Raw genomic sequence first — 17,097 nt, 5'->3', positions numbered from 1 at the left:
TCTCTCTATCACGCTCTCTCTATCACTCCATCTTTCTCTCTCTATCACTCTCTCTCTATTACTCTCTCTCTCTATCACTCTCTCTCTCTATCACTCCATCTCTCTCTCCCTATCACTCTCTCTATCACTCCATCTCTCTCTCTATCACTCTCTCTCTATTACTCTCTCTCTATCACTCTCTCTCTCCTCTATCACTCTCTCTCTATCACTCTCTCTATCACTCTCTCTCTCTCTATCACTCTCTCTCTATCACTCCACCTCTCTCTCCCTATCACTCTCTCTCTCTATCACTCCATCTCTCTCTCTCTCTATCACTCTCTCTATTATCACTCTCTCTCTCTATCACTCTCTCTCTATCACTCCATCTCTCTCTCTCTATCACTCTCTCTCTCTATCACCCTCTCTCTCTATCACTCTCTCTCTATCACTCCACCTCTCTCTCCCTATCACTCTCTCTCTCTATCACTCCATCTCTCTCTCTCTCTATCACTCTCTCTCTCTCTATCACTCTCTCTCTCCCTATCACTCTCTCTCTCTCTATCACTCCATCTCTCTCTCTCTCACCGTCTCTCACTCTCGTGCCACACGCCCTCCCGTCTCCGCCCGAGTGCGCCTGTGCGGGGCGGTCACGTGTTTGGCTGATCATGTCGGAGAGGAAGGTGCCGGTGGACCTGGGGCTGCTGGAGGAGGATGACGAGTTCGAGGAGTTCCCGGCTGAAGGTGGGCCTGGCCCTGCCCTCCCTCCCCGCCGCTCCCGCACCCCCTCCCTGAGCCGGGCTCCCCCTCCCTGAGCCGGGCTCCCCGCGCCGCTCACACTGCCCGAGGGCCGAGGCCTCGAGTGGCGGCGGCTGCAGGCCCGGGAGAGAGAGAGAGGCCCGACCCGGGGCTTGGGAGCCAGTCAGCGCCGGGGTTGGGGGGCACTGTCCTGCGGGACCCCCCCGCCCCGCCCGGGAGAGTCGGGGTCAGGGTTATTATCTGAGGAGGGGGGCTGGGCGGCGGCACAGGGCCCGGGCGGGCGGGCGGGCGGGCGGCTGAGCGGCTGAAGCACACAGTCATGGTGCGGGCGGTGCAGTGTGTCCGGGGGGTTAATGTTCTCACAGCACATGCGGCGGTGCTCGGGTGATGCCGATTCATCACTTGGCTCTGGTTCCCGCACCTCACACACAAAGCAAAATAACGTTTTGTTCACAAGCGACTGGAGGGGTTTATCGGTGACAGGGAGGGGAGGGGGGGAGGGGAGGGGGAGCACCTCATCTCCGCTGATCTTTATCGGGGTGGGGTGGGGGGGGGAGCCTGGAATAGCTGCAGCGGTTATCTTTGGGGTTTTGTCAAAACACCGATGTGTTCATGAATAAGGCCCTGAACTGAAACGTGATTACTCCACAGTTCAGAACTAACAGACGACTTGTGAGTGACTACCGACTTTCTTATAATGTACCACAGCATATTTCATGTAGATGCGCCATTGCTGCATAATAGCAATGCTGTACCGACCAAGGGTCGTGGACCCGAAACGTTGACTCACTTTCCTTTCTCCATAGATGCTGCCTGACCTGCTGAGGGTTCCCAGCCCTCTCTGTTTTTGTTGCTTGATAATATTTTTGTGTGCTTTAAATCGAATGTAAGACCCAGAAGATTAGTAAAATACTTTTATCATTTTGATCTACCACTGAAAAGATTACTTTCCCCGTTTCATTTTTATCCTATTAATCTAACCGTGTTTAAGGTCATTTAAGATAATTAGAACAAAATGCTTTACACTTTACATAGAGACTGGAATTCTTTACCACAGATCACGTAGTTGAGTTCATAGGTTCATTCAAAATGAAACTAGATAGGTACTCGAAGGGGTGTCAGCCTGGCTCAATTGGAAAACTCTGTTCTCTGAGTAAGAAGGTTGTGGGTTCAAGTCCCACGTTGGGACTTGCAACTCATATAGTCTAAGACGATACTCCAGTGCAGCTCTGGGGACGTGCTGCATTGTTGGAGGTGCTGTCCTTTGGAGGAGACGTTAAACTGTTTGTCTGTGTAGATGGACGTTATAAATCCCATGAAACTAATGAAAAGAGAAGGCAGTTTCTCCCAGTGTCCTGGCCAACAATCCCCAAATAAAAATTGATCATGCACTTTATGGCTGTTTGTATGATATTGCTGTGTACAAATTGCTGTTGCATTCGCCCACAAAATGCACAGTCACTCCACAGTATATATCCTTTAAAAAGCTTTGGGACATCCGTCTGACATGAAAGACCTAATCCAAATGTAAAGATTATTATTCATCATTCAATATTTCATTATACTCTGGAAATAACATAATCCTCATAGGAATGGGCAGTACATCAATCTTAATAACATCTTAATAAAGGTGTAAGCTTTGGACTCAAGTCAATTGAATGTATAGTTCTGGAAGTAAATAAATTAGAATAATTCTAAGTCCATTATTGTCTATAAATACATTTTGTAATATTTTTTAAATTAAGATGCAACAGACAGATTGTATTGCATTTTCATCCTAATGCCTCGATATTCTTGGGCTAAACCAAGTCTTGTGGGTTAAAATAGTTCCTTAGTTTAATTTCAAACTTTTATTTGCCCATCTTCCAGATGTATGATAGTAACAAAGGCAACCTAACTTAAATTTAATCAGATATTTGAAGTAGAGGTCACTTATTTGAAAATAGCTTGCATGCAGGTGCTTCGGATTGGCAGAAATTAGGTTTGAAGGGCTCACTCATTTGAGGGATTAGTATTTTGAGAACATAAATTGAAGTTGGTCTGCAGAAATTTTAATCTTCCTCAATTATGAAAACTAATCAGTTAGGATTTTATGTACTTTAGTTTAGATTTTATAATTCTACATATTGTACAATAAAGCATCTTCGAATAGTCTATAAATTAATTATCAATACTTTACAACAGTGAAATTCATTTTTTGTTTACTACAATATTGCCTAATTTTTTACCTAATATCCCCTAATTAAGATTGACCCTCATTGTGGATTATGAAATTAGTGCTGATGTCAGGTTACCATGTGAAATACAGGGTTACCAAAAAGTCATGATAACTACCCTATTATCTAAAAACAAAACAAAATATCATAATTTATTTACAATTTATTAAACTTTGTAATGGTATCACAACTTTTTGGCCCCTCTGTACAATGAATAGTACTAATCAAATACTATCACTGTTATACATATAATGTCAATCCTCTCTCCCCCTCCCCATCTCACAGTGCCAGCTCTTCTCTCCACACAAAATCTCCCCCACAATGACTGGCTTCTCTTTCTCCCTACAGAATATAAATAAAGAGATACACAATTTTCCATGGAATATTTACAAACTGTGGGCATAAATCCAGAGCAGAGACTACAAATATGATATATCTGCTGTTACATCTGCCTCTTTCCAATTCATTGTCAATCAGTAACCTTTTGAATTGACAATTTTTAAAATAAACGTATATTTACTTTTGTAATTTTTGAATTGGTGACATGATGCCCTCTGTGTTAGCGTAGTTTAATCACTGACAAACATGCTACCCCTGGTGCATGCATACACTTAGAATATACCAGGCACTAAGGATGTATCTGCGCATTTAAGGATTTTAGATTTTTTAAAAAATGATATTGTGTGTCAGCCGGGTAGCACTCTCTCAGTCAGAGGGTTGTTGGTTCAAGCCCTATGTCGGGACATTGTATAGTCTAGGCCAGTATTTCTCAAATGTGACCACCACACATAATTTTATGCGGCCCCCGATCTCCCCCAATGTGGAGTGAGGTGTGCAGATGCTATTGGCACAGTCACAAGTTTGTTCAGAAAATCGCTCTTAACCACTGACCCAATTCCAACTGTCCAACAATTCTGGTCCCTAATAATAATTTTTATACACATCTCAAGTAGTTTTCATTTATTTTGTTGTTCTTGTTACTGACTGCAAGATTTTGTGGAAAAAAGGTTTTTGTCAAATGTACAGAAATAAATGAAAACCATTTGAGATGTGCATATGTCTATATGTTCCAATTTCCTTTGCTTTTCATATGATTTACTATTTTTAGAAAAATATAGGACTGAGGCCACCAAAAACTTTTGTGTGAAAACCACTGTTCTAGGCTGACACTCCAATGCCATGATGCATTGTTGGAGGTGCCATCCTTTGGATAAGATGTTAAACCAAGTTCCTGTCTGCCTGTTCAGGTGGATGTTTAAATCCCATGGCCCTATTTAAAAAGAGAAGGGAGTTTCTCTCAGCAGCCTGGCCAACAACCCCCAAATAAAATTGGTCATTCACTTCATTGTTTAGTTCTCTTAGTTTTCTTTTGCAAGAAGTTGGAGAAATGTATTTACAAACTATTTTGGTTGAATCACATGTGGCATGAGCTAAACAATCATGTATCCTGTGATAGCAAAGTATTGCAAAAGGTTCTTAATTGTGCTTTATTTCTCAGCAATTTTCTTTGCTTCCTCCCCTCTTCTAAAAGCATTTGCCTCACTTTTCCTTTCTTCAAGGTTACAGTTATATGTGTACTTATTACCATCTGGTACCTTGACCAAGAGCCATCATATGTGAGCCTTGAAAGTTACTAGCACCTTGGGATGACCTTCTGATGTAAAATGCGCTATACAAATGTAATTTTGGGGACATCTCAGCCCAGCCCAATCTTTTTATCACTAGTGTTCATATGTACTCCCAACAGAAGTTGCAGAAAAGGGATCAGGAGCAGGAACTGATTTTCCCTTCTGTGACTCTCAGTGCAGTTGTGCTGCCCTTCCTAACTCAGCACAAACAGTAAACCTGGGCATTCCCAGTCAGTGTGGCTCAGTTATTCACTGAATATGATTGTGATGTCTGTGGACCTACCTAGCTGCCTGGGGTAGGTATCTGCTGCTAGTCATTGCTGAAACCACTCCAGGGTGCAAGGGTAAAGTTTGTCATCACATATATGCCACCTCGTTTAATTTACAATAGTGCTGCTGGCCCCACCATTGTAAGTTAAACCCAGCATGAAACTCTTCTAAACACAGCAGTTTCTTTTCCATTTGAATGCATCAGGCATGAATCTGTGCCCTGAAGAAATATTTCCTCTAAACAGATGTTAACATTAATTTGGCATGTCGTGTATTTGCATATTTGAATCTATGTACATTTGCCCAAAATTCAATTTTATAGTTATATTTTTAAATCGCTGATGTTGACAGTCTATTTAGTAACTTATTTATAATAATTTTGAGTTCCGATGATGTTTACCTTTAAATATTGAAGTAAAATTTCTTTACCTTAAATTCGCATTATATAAAATTGGGATACCAGATGTTGCATAAATGACATTACTGTATTAATAAAATGCATACGTGATCCATTATTTTTTCTCAAACATTTTCTTTCCCTTCAAGCATTCTGCAGTTTTGTACCAGGAAAAGAAAGAAATTTTGCATGCAGTGGGGTGTCCCAATGAGACATTTCTACAATGCTCTTGCCTTTTATTTTTTACATTTGACAAGAGTTTGAAAACATTACATTTAAGGGTTTTACTAATTCTGAAGAACTCTGTCAATTTAGGAACAAAAATGCCCTCTGTCTTGTTCGGCATTGTAGATTAATAAGAGGATTTGTGTTAATATGAGAACTCTTTATTGCAATATACTTACTAATGTTTTGGTGATGTTAACTGACTTAAGTCCGCAACCTTTACTATAACTGGCAATCATTTTACCCATTGATTTTAAATAATTGTTGTTTTATTTAGAATTTCAACTCATGAATAAAACTAAGCTAATTTTTTGTTTACTTCTGCATCAATTTTTTGGTTGTGTAGCACATTTGAGAGACATTAACATTTGAATAGATCGCCTGTAGACAGTGGCTCAATAATCTGAAAATTTCCAGCTATAACTGAAAATAGAATATTATTTATATTTTTTGCAATACAACACACTCTTAACGTTCAATAAAAGTTGAAGAATTCTAGTATTTTGAAATGTTGGGGTTCCCTTATACCTTGCTGTTGTGCAGTTATATATTTAAGGAAACAAAGTAGTCCGCCTAAATACATTGTTCTATTGTTTTAAAAAAAAACTCACTTTTGCAGATTCCAGGCTGGAATTAAGTTTGTGAATTGAAAGTTGTTTCTGAAAAAATCAGACCCTATAAAATTACCATATTTGTCAGGTACAGAATGTTTGTGGATGGGGGAGCAGAGATGGCCACAGGTCTGATTTGGCATTGTCATCCATAGGTTGAGCTTGGATAAATTGAAAATTTAGAACTCACTGTGTTCTTCAAACAGTGAATTGCAATTGCTAGAGGAAATTCAATATGATGCATTACCTTCTCTCTTTTTGAGGGTTTGCATATACCTGTGTGTGTGTATATATATATATAGAACCATAGAAATGTATGCCCACCATGTGCAATATGCAATATATTTGTTGCTGCTGTACATTAATTACTGTTAATTATAGCAATATATGTGTTGTAAAATCTGCTAATCATCCTTGATTAACAGTGAAGAGAAGATGTGCATATACTTTGTTTATGTTGAACTATCTGTACCAAAGAATTATTCCTCTTAGTGTTCAAATGAGCTGGAAATAGGCGACACCTGTTAGTGAATGAGGATCATGCTGGCGACTTGCACATTAATACGAACATGGAACTTTAAAAATGTGTTCCCCTCTATTCACATTTGTTTCCTACTTACCTTTTTATCCTGTCCTCTTACATTTAGGTTTACAAAAATTTACAAATATTGCACAGCACGGAAACAGGCGACTCGGCCTAACCAGTTTGTGCTGTTGTTTATTCTCCACCCATTCCTTACTCCCTCCCATAACATTCTATTCTCCTCTCGAGAGCATGTAAAGGTCTAGCTTTCTCTTGAATGCACAAAGGTTGCCTAACCTTATTTCATCTCATATACAGGGATTTTTTTTTAACATAAATGTCAAAACAATTCTTTTGTTTGTTTTTGTATTAGGTTGGACTGGTTTAGATGAAGATGAGGATGCCCATGTTTGGGAAGACAACTGGGATGATGATAATGTAGAAGATGACTTTTCTAATCAGTTAAGGTAAAAACTTACTCTATTTAATTTGTGGATTTTTTAAAAGAAAATCAGCAGTGTTTTGCACAGAATTGTTTTGGAATACACAGCCAAAGACCCTGATGTATAACAGATGTACAGTGAAACTAGTTTATGCTGTTTTATAGCCTTTGCTTATTATAGAGATCCCAGATAACAAAGCATTAGTGAAGCCTGTTCAGTGTTGTATTTTTTAGTTCCTCCCAACCAACCACAATTTAAATTGACGAAATTAAAAAATGCCAGTACATCTTAAACATTTTTAACTTGCTGTAAGATTGTTCATAATCTCAATTTACAGGAGATCACTGGAAAAAGTGCAAAGTATTCTTCATCTCCTCTTCCATCCATTAAGACCTTATTCCCTTTCTTTCCCCACCCCCATCTGAGAATTCATTGAAGTTCTTTTATGCGTTTGCAGGTACTGTGCTTTTCCAAGGTACAGGCATCTAGATCGACTCGGGCTAACCTCTATTAAAGTAAATTGAGCTTCATTCTGCTTCTGTCCTTGAGCAGCTTTGCAGAACAGAGAACGGAAATGATTCTGAAAGTAATCCTCCTGCCTTTCGGGAGGATTTCTCACAGTGCTTCACAGGATAAAACTGTTAAGTGTAGTGACTGTATATTTGTCAGCAAATGTGATGGCTAATTTGTCCCCAAGAACAACAACAACAAGATTACATTTGTATAGCACCTTTCACGGCAGGAGGACGTCCCGAGGCACTGGACAGAGTATAGCATTTCAGACCCGAGCTGGAGTTGTTGGGGGGTAAGGAAGGGGAGTGGAAGGGGGGTGGCCGATGGCATGGTCGAAGAGGAGGGTCTTGAGGCGGGACTTGAAGGCTAAGGAGGGGGTGAGGCGGAGTGATTGGGGATGGAATTCCAGAGGTTGAGGGCAGAGTGGCTGAAGGCTCTCTCACCAGTGGTGGGGCGGGTGGGTCGGGGGACACGGAGCAGGCCAGAGCCGGCTGAGCGGAGGGAGTGGGCGGGTTGGTAGAGGGTTAGGAGGTCGCAGAGGTAGGGTGGGGCGAGGCCATGGAGGGCTTTGTAGGTGAGGACCAGGATCTTGAACTGGATCCTCTGAAGGATAGGGAGCCAATGGAGTCGGGCGAGAGTGGGGGAGATGGAGTCACGGAGAGGACACGGGCTGCAGCGTTCTGGATTATCTGCAGTCTGTGGAGGGAGGAGTTGGGAAGGCTGACAAGCAGGGCGTTTGCATAGTCGAGCCTGGAGGTGATGAAGGCATGAACAAGAGTTTCAGTGGCCTGAGGGGTGAGGTAGTGGCGGAGTCGGGCGATGTTACAGAGGTGAGGGAGGGCAGAGCGGCTCATGGCTTGAATGTGGGGAAGAAAAGTCAGTTGAGGGTCGAACAAGACACCTGGGTTCCTGACTGGCAGGAGTCAGTTGAAGTTGGTGAGTTGAAGTGTGAAACCATGGAGGTTGATGCTGCCATAGCCTGAGGTGCTGAGGCGCCGGCTCGAGCCAATCAGGAGGGCCTCAGTCTTGTTCACATTCAACTGTAGGAAATTTGCCCCTCATCCAGGACTTGATGTCCGACAGGAAGTCTGTCAGGACAGCAGTGGTCCTGGAGTTGAGAGTGGAGGCAGAAAGATAGAGTTCGATGTCATCCACATACATGTGGAAATTGACCCCATGTCTGCGGATGATGTAACCAAGGGGGAGCATATAGATATTAAAGAACATAAACAGCCATGCAGTGAATAACAAAACAATTTGTATTTGTATAGACATTTCATGTGCTATATAAATGCTCAAAGCGCTTAAAACAGTACCAATTTTATTTATCGGATTGTGGGCATGGACACCACTGGGAGAAACTGCCTTCTCTTTTCATATAGTGCCATAGGCTCTTTAACATCCACTTAAACAGGCAGATGGGACCTCGGTTTAACGTCTCATCTGAAGATCAGCACCTCCGACAAAGAAGAACACCTGAGCACAGCATTAGAGTGTCAGCATAAGTTACGAGTTCCAAGTCCCAACATGGGGCTTAATCTGCCAACTTTCTTATTCATTAGAGAACCTTCGACTTTCTGGTGACTGTTACCAGCTGAACCAGGCTGACACACATGAGGACATTATTTTCACTGTTAAAATATTTTTTATAAGATTTTTAATCCAGTGGGGAAGTTCTTTGAATTGATTTGCTTAGACTTTCCTTTCCCTTCAAGCAACTTGTTTTGAACAAACAATTCTCAAAACACAATTTTCCATGAATGTTACAGTTTCTGTAACTACTACAGTTTCCAAATTGCCAATAGCCACTCTAGTCTTTTTCTTTCTCCTGTGGTGTAGGGCATATAGTGGAACTGTAGTGGAAATGTTCTACCTTTTCACCCTGGTACGGAAGAAAATTATGAGTCTAGTAACAGCAGATGGTAATTTTATTGTGTTCCAAGTACCATTGCGAATTGTAAATGGGTGGAGGAGCAAACACCAATTTGTGAATAGCGAATTTTGTAGCTACCAGAAGTATAGGAAGCTGGCCTGCAAAAAATTTCTATGGAAGCCTGCCTCAGTTTCACCTTAATGAATCCAAAAGGATTTCCATAGACAGGTATTTGCAATTTGCAAGTCCTTTTGCAGAATTCCCATGAAGTATGATATAATTACAGATGGGAATATACTTTCATAAAAAAGTGAGGTTCAGCCATGAAAATATATTTTGTTTTAAACTTTTCCTCAATCCAATTGAGAGCAGACATTGCATTGTGTAAACTAAATGGCATACAAAGTTTTAATTATTACTTTTTATTGAATTCAAGGTGGTCTAAAACCACAGTACTACAGCCTTGGCTGACCAACAGACTTTAAATTACATGGTTGGAATGCTATTTTAAATCAAGAAAACTTGTAGTTTTTAACTAACTCGCTTCTTTAAATGAACTGCCGGTTCGTGTCTTTTTAAAAAAAGCGGATGAACCATCAAGTGAATTTTAATTTGGCCCAAGACCTATAAATTATGACCTATCTGCAATTTCCCCTCTTCAAAATGTTAATCGTGACTATCAAATCAGTTTAATGATGATTAGACTACAAAGAGCACGGTTCCCAGACTGTTTTCTCAGATACATTCTTTCTAATAGTTAGTAAGGCCGAGTGCATGTTGTCCATTGTCCACGAGCTGATCTTGTAAGATTGTAAACATGGGAGAAGGCACAATGTAAATCGGGTCAGGATATACTTTATAAATGAAGGGACAGTTGGGATAAAATTAATATACATTTTGGCCAAAAGTGCAATAAACCAGTTATAAAAAGTGACTTGTAGTTCCATATAGGTTTTGTTGAAATACACATTTAGAAAAAATATCGAAATCTGCTCTTAACGTTCAATTTGTCCCATCTATAAAATAAAATTATATGTCACCTCATGTATTTTGTAAATGTGGTGAAGTAAAATCCTAGCATATGTAGGGCAACTCGCTTTTTAACAGTTTCTCATGTTATAGCAAATCACGTAGTAAATGGCTACCCATCCCGCTTCCAGGTTATCAGGTGGCCATTGATATAATTATGGTTAGGTTTTAACCAATAAACACTCATAAAATACCCCCGAATCAAAAAAACAATGACTTTTTTAATCCAATAAACAATGGTGATTCAACTCCGAGGTGAGGTTTTCTTTCTCACTCATTCTCGGCAGTGTCACGGTGTTCCAACTGCACATGCGTCGCTCTCCTCTCCTTCTCCACCATATGGTGAAATGTTTGGGAGAGGAGGGAGGCACTGTGTATGCGTGAGGGAGCCTCGCTCCCCTCCATATGCACAGGCACGTCTTCTCATTACAATAACGAAAGCTCCCGATTTATAAACATTCTAAAATTGCTAAAAAATAAACCCTGCAAAATCTAGTTAAGAAACCCAGGAAATCAGAAGCCTTACTTATGGTGCAGTCATGACGGCTTTCTGTAAGCTGCAGGCATGCACATGAAGCTGACTGCTCTGTGACAGAGTGGGAAGTGCATTGCCACTGGTCCACAGGAGATCTTTTTTTTCATCAAACCTATGCTGTAGCGCAGCACTTAACGGGGTCACCTTGTAATAACTAAGCGTGTATTTGTAATTCAGGTCTCCTGCCATACCCTGTTGGTTTACACCTATCCCATTGGCAGCTGGGAACGGTGAATAAGTACAGGTAGTAAATTGAGACAATTAACTGCTTTGTATGTTCAGTACAATTCAAAATGGGTTCACTAATTAGTGTTCACAGCCTAGTCCAATGCAACTGATTTGCAGTAGAAAAGCAGTAAAGTTGTCTGCAGGTGAATATGTTTTTAAGCCAGGCATAGTAAATCCAGTGTATTAAATAGTCTTCCGTTCAATCTTGAATAGAATTTCTAATTCAGTCACAGTACAAGTATATAATTTAAATAATAATCCTTGCATTTGATATAGTGCTTTTCATGTCTTCTAGACATCTCAAAGTGCTTCACGGAATATACTGTAAAGTGAATTGACTGTGTATATTTATGGCAAAATGCGGCAGCCAATTGTGCACAGCAGTGTCCCACAAACAGTCGTGGATTGAGTGACCATATTATTTTTTTCTTGAGGGATTATTATCAGGCATGTGGAGTAAGGAAACTTGCCCAAGGTTTCGCCCTGCCGGGAATTGAACCCAGGTCTCTCGCTTGCAAGGCGAGTGCTCTAATTCCTGAGCTACAGGACTCCACAATTTAATTTTATCAGATTTTGATATTTAATCTGTATATCACCATTTAGGCCTGATTCTTGTCTCCTCTTTTATGCTGTTGGTGGTTAATGCAATTTTTAATAATGGGTTAAGAATTTAGTGGCGCTTGATCAGAGTGTGAATTACAAACTCGGGATCTTTACTAATTAATAGTTGAAGCAGAATTGTGGCAATTCAGTTTTGTGTTTCAGAACTTAACTGTGTAAAATAGGTTTTTAATCTACCCTAACCATAAACCAATAGTGTGGATACATTGTGCTTCATCCCAATTATTGCCATGCTCCACTGGCTCTCTGTCTCCGAACAGATTAGCTTCTTTCCTCTCACGTACAAATCCCTTCCACTTCCCCACTTCTCTGACCTGCTTTGTCAGCCCCCTTCACGCATCTAACACAGACCTGCTGCACATCCTCCGACCTCTCCCCACCACTCATTCATCAAGAGCTTACCTCTTTGACTGCACCTACAATCACTTCTTCCCCCTGATCGGTATCCATCTCTGCCAATGTAAAACACTCAAACGTTCTACATGAAAGGTGCTATATAAATAAATTTGCATTTCTAGTAGTTTCAGCTTTTTTTAAAGAAGTGCCTGTAATAGTGCCTGATTGAACATGCAGAAACTAACACAGAATGCTGCTTGGCTCAGATGATAGCATTCTTGCTTCTGGGTCAGAAGATTATCGATTCAAGCTCCACATCAGGAGCCTTGAGTTTGCAGAAAGTCAGGATCTCTGTTTGATGTCTTATCTGAAAAACTTCTATCAAGTTATAGGCCTATATTTGATGCAATATTTATTATTTCAACCCTATGCAATTGAAGAATTGTCAACTATCTAAGTTGCTATTTAATTACTCGTGTCTTTGAATCAGAAGGTTGTTCCACATTGGCACTTTGCTGTTGTAGTTTAAGCCAACACTCAGATGCAGTGCTGGAGATATATACTGCATTATCAGAGGTGCTATCCCTTGGGTCAGACAGTAAATCAAAGTCCCATCTGCCTGTTAAGGTGGACATTAAATAATCAAAGTGCTTGATGTAAAAAAATGAATGTTAGAAATCTTAATTTGTGTTCTGATAAATGGTGACACCCAAAAAGAAAAAGGGGCTTTTCTCCCAATGTGCATTCCACATTCATGCATCTTTCTATGTAAGAAATATTTTCTGAGGGAGTGGATAGTTGGAATAATTCATGCGCTTTGGAAGAATTAGCTGAATTTATTTGAAGTCCTTGATTGGTGTTAAGACACATTTAAAAAAAACTGAAGGCCTTCCATTCCATTTATTTTTCAGAGCTGAACTCGAAAAACAAGGGTACAAGATGGAAACTTCATAGTTTTATGAGATGTGCTGAGAATTCAGTGTGCATGTTTGAAATGGTTGTGTCATCCTAAAGCTGGGAGCAGAACACAGTGGAGAAGGAAAATCAACTCAACTCAACTGAAGAGAATACAACACTTACCTGGATTTTCCCTTTTTATTTTCGTAAAATTTAATAAATTGTTTTCAAGTGTAATGTAGTCTGCACTTAATGTTTTTTTTGTTTTCCTGACTTATATTCTGTAGTAAGGCATGCATTCATTCAAAGCAAAGGTTGCTTGATGTAGTTGTGACAAAGGCTCTGTACTGCAGGAACCTGTTATACAGATTTCACCTGAGGTAGAATGATTGTTCACCAGGTACAAAAGGTCACGAGTTCACATACTCAAAGCTTTCGTGTTAACTTGAGGTCATCTGGTATGATTTGTGCCTTTCCTATTGACAATTTGTTCTTTTGTTCAGACAGCCAGTGTACCCTGCATTAGACTAGATTACGAGAATGGCAAAAAGAAATGCACAAGTTCACACGGGTATAGTTTTCATTTTTTTAAACCTAGCATTAAATTCACTTGAACCGATTTTATTTAAATTCAACTTCAAAGGCCGCATTAGCAATACACTTCCCTTTATACTTTTTATAAACCGTTTTGTGTTAATCAAAAGTTAGAAGTAGTAAGGAATGGAAGACGTTGCTATTTTAGATATTCAGTATCAGGATTAAGCACTTGAGTCAGATGAAGAGTAAAATGCATTCTGCTCAACTCAGCAATATATTTTAGCTACAACTTCAGAAGAGCACAACGTACTATACAAAAATGACACTTTCATTCCCACAATAACAACAACTTGCACTTATAAAGTGCCCTCCACGCCGGGTAGCGTCTCAGACTGCTTAACAGTGCCGGAACCTGACTCCAGGGTGGGTGGGGTGACAGTAAGCACGGTGGAAAGGGAAGGTTTTCAGGCGGGATTTGAAAAAGGGGAGAGAGGGAGAGTGTTCCAGAGTTTCAGGGCATAGTGGCAATGTGGCGGTGGTGGAAGAAGGCACTCTTGGTCAGGGACCGGATGTGGGGAAGGAAGGACAGCTGGGGGTCGAACCAGATGCCTAGATTGCGGTGAGTCTGAGGGAGAGCCCAGGGAGGTTGAGGAGTTCAGATACGCAGGAGTGAAGACATTGACGGGAACCAAGGAGCATGGATTCCGTCTTGTCCACATTCAGCTGCAGGAAGTTTACAACAAGATTTAATTTATAGAGCGCTTTTCACGTCGGGAGGATGTCCCAAGGTGCTGACGTCCTCCCGACATGAGTTTACACTCATCCAAACCCTGATGTCTGCCAGACAAACTGATAGAATATCGGTGGACCTGGAGTCGATACTGCAGGAAGCAAAGTAGATTTGTGTGTCATCCTCATACATGTGGAAGTCTGCAGATAACATTTCCAGAGGGAGCATACAAATGAAAAGAAGAGGGCCAAGGTTGGAGCCGTGGGGTACCTCGCAGGAGATCGGGAATGGGGGGAAGAGGAGAAACCATTTGCCGACATAACTTGGAGGTGGTTGGTTAAGTAGTATTCAAAACTGTCTGAGTGCAGTCCCACTAAGGTGGGTGAGGGAGGAGAGACAGTGGAGGAGGATGGCGTGGTTGACAAGTGTCGAATGCGGCAAAGAGATCCAGGATGATGGGGAGGCAGCAGGAGTCCTGGTCACAGAGAGACAGGATGTCATTTGTGACTGGCCAGCCTTGTTCCTGTGCTGTGGGGAGGGTGAAAACCAGACTAGGGGCTCGAGAAGGGAGTGGAGGGAGAGGTGTGCCCGAAGTTGACCTGCAACAATGCGTTCAGGACTTTGGCAAGGAAGGGTAGGTTGGAAATGGGACGGTAGTGTGGAGATTCGAGGGATCGAGGATGGGTTTTTTCAGGAGGGGAGTGATAGCAGCAGTTTTCGGGGGGAGTGGAACAGAATCTGAGGAGAGAGACTGGTTGAACGTGTCGGCCAGCAGGGGGGAGAGGAGGGGGAGTTGCGACCAGCAGGGTGGGGAGGGGGTCGATACAGCAGGTGGTGAACTTCATCCGGGTGATTGTGGTTGAGAAAGAGGAGGGAGAAATGGAGGCAAAAGAGTGTAAGGAGGGGGGAGTGGCAGGAACCGTGGCAGAGGGAGAAAACAATGTGGATGGTCTGGGTGGGGTGGAAGTGGACATGGGGTGAGGATGATGCAGCCAAGCAAATGTTTTCAATCTTTGAGGCAAAGAAGTCTAGGAACTCTTTGCATTTGACATGAGGATAGAGGGGGCTTGAGAGGGTGCATGGAGGAGGTGATGGACAGTGGAAAACCGTGTCTTTGGATTGTTGTTTGTCTCCAGGATGACTGGAGTAAAAGTTAGTCTTGGCCTGTGAAAGAGGGAGGCGGTAGGTGGGAAGTGCTTGAATCGTGAGGCAGGATTTCTGTCATCTGCGCTCGAGCGTCTGGGTTTGTATTTTGAGTGAACAGAGATGACTATTGTAACGGGGGGAGTGGGTGGGAACAACCCTGGATTTCAGGGAGCCAGAGAATTAAATGTTCTGGAGAGACAGTCATTCAGCAGTTTGACGGCTGCATCAGGATCGCTGCAGATGGAGGGCCAGAGGGAGAGGAGGTCTGTGGAAGAGGGCATTTGTGAGTGATTCGGGGAAGCATTTTCCAAGGGTGGAAAAAGATATTGGAGGGCTTGGAAGAGGAGAGGGGAATGCAGGAGGAGAGGGAGACGAGGAAGTGGTCCGAGATGGCCTTGTCTGATAGACAGGTCGCAAATGTCAAGGGCATGTGTGATGACGAGGTCGATGGAGTGGCCATGGTTATGGGTCGGTGAGTTTATGTGGAGAGTGAGGTTTAGGGAGGAGGGGAGGGCAGTGAAATTTGAGGAGGTGGTACAAGGGGAATTAAGGTGGAGGTTGAAATCACCCATTATGAGCAGGTGTTCATTGCAGAGGGACAGGGATGAAAGGAGAGAGGAGATATCTGCTCTTGAGACATCTGAGTGATATTACTAGTTCATCTTTCATATACCTCCACTCTAAGTTCATCCTTCTGGAAAATGTAGCTCCAATGTCTCTGAATATGGTTTTCAACTTTGTGTTAGTGGTATTTTCTAAACCTTGTTTTGGAGTTGAATTAAATTTTGCTAGGCAAACATTTTATGCCTTATTCATTTTAGATGAAAATAATGGTAGCAATCAGATTATGGTAATATTAAAACACCTACAATTTTCTACAAATACAGTCACTACACTTCACAGTAAAATCCTGTGAAGCTCTTTGACATGTTTTGTGTTTTGATAAGGTGCTATATCAAATGCAAAGATTATTTATACTCAAAGTCTTCATAGAAAATAAATTAGCTTCATTTTCCAATTCTCATGATTTCATCAAATATAGGGTATCTTTCTCATATTTAATGAACACTTCTAATATTTCTGTAAAAACAGGAAAAGACTTGCTGGATAAAGAACTTAAGTTTAATTGTTTTGGAAAGTATTTGGTGTGGGTTTGGAGGAGATTCTGATGAATCTAGATGAAATTGCCTCTCACTTTTTATTAAGTTACAAGTCAGTACAGAACCCACCAAACGTTTTCATACAATTCAAAAGAACTGGAGTAATGGTGCCTGACTATCTTACTCCTGCAGCAGTAGTTCAAACATTCTAGGACAGTCTGTTTGCAGCATCATAATTATAAGATAAATAATATCAAGTGTGCTAAACTGAAATTCCTTCAAAAATGTGTATTTTAACATTTTAATTATACAGTATTTGAAATATTAGGCTTGATGGCTGAAGTTTCTATGGATTTGAATCGATCTCAAGTGAAGTTTAGCATCCAATAATATCCTACTGTGCTTTTATCTAGTCTAAATATGTTGACTGAAGTAACAACTTGTACCCATACAGCCATTTACAGAGATGGTATGAAGCACCAAGTAAGTGTGGGTTTGTGAATG

At 41.3% G+C, this 17,097-nt stretch overlaps 1 protein-coding gene across 1 annotated transcript; it reads left to right on the top strand.

Moving 5' to 3' along the window:
- The first annotated feature begins 596 nt into the window (after positions 1–596).
- Positions 597–13,317, top strand: sem1 (SEM1 26S proteasome subunit). The gene is made up of 3 exons (XM_007904753.2): positions 597–720; positions 6,979–7,072; positions 13,095–13,317. Exons 1-3 carry the CDS (start codon positions 645–647, stop codon positions 13,135–13,137), a joined length of 213 nt encoding a protein of 70 aa, XP_007902944.1. The 5' UTR covers positions 597–644; the 3' UTR covers positions 13,138–13,317.
- Positions 13,318–17,097: the final 3,780 nt, after the last annotated feature.

The sequence above is a fragment of the Callorhinchus milii genome, unplaced genomic scaffold (assembly GCF_018977255.1).
Source record: "Callorhinchus milii isolate IMCB2004 unplaced genomic scaffold, IMCB_Cmil_1.0 Scaffold2, whole genome shotgun sequence".
NCBI lineage: Eukaryota > Metazoa > Chordata > Chondrichthyes > Chimaeriformes > Callorhinchidae > Callorhinchus > Callorhinchus milii.
Note: the sequence above shows the minus strand (reverse complement) of the source record. Positions and strands in the feature narration are given on the sequence as shown.

What these genes read in the sequence shown, in the direction of transcription:
- sem1 (XM_007904753.2), top strand. Translation starts at nt 645, where the DNA reads ATGTCGGAGAGGAAGGTGCCGGTGGACCTGGGGCTGCTGGAGGAGGAT. An exon ending in CGAGGAGTTCCCGGCTGAAG is followed by an intron (nt 721 to 6,978) that starts GTGGGCCTGGCC and finishes TTTTTGTATTAG; the next exon opens with GTTGGACTGGTTTAGATGAA. An exon ending in GACTTTTCTAATCAGTTAAG is followed by an intron (nt 7,073 to 13,094) that starts GTAAAAACTTAC and finishes TTTATTTTTCAG; the next exon opens with AGCTGAACTCGAAAAACAAG.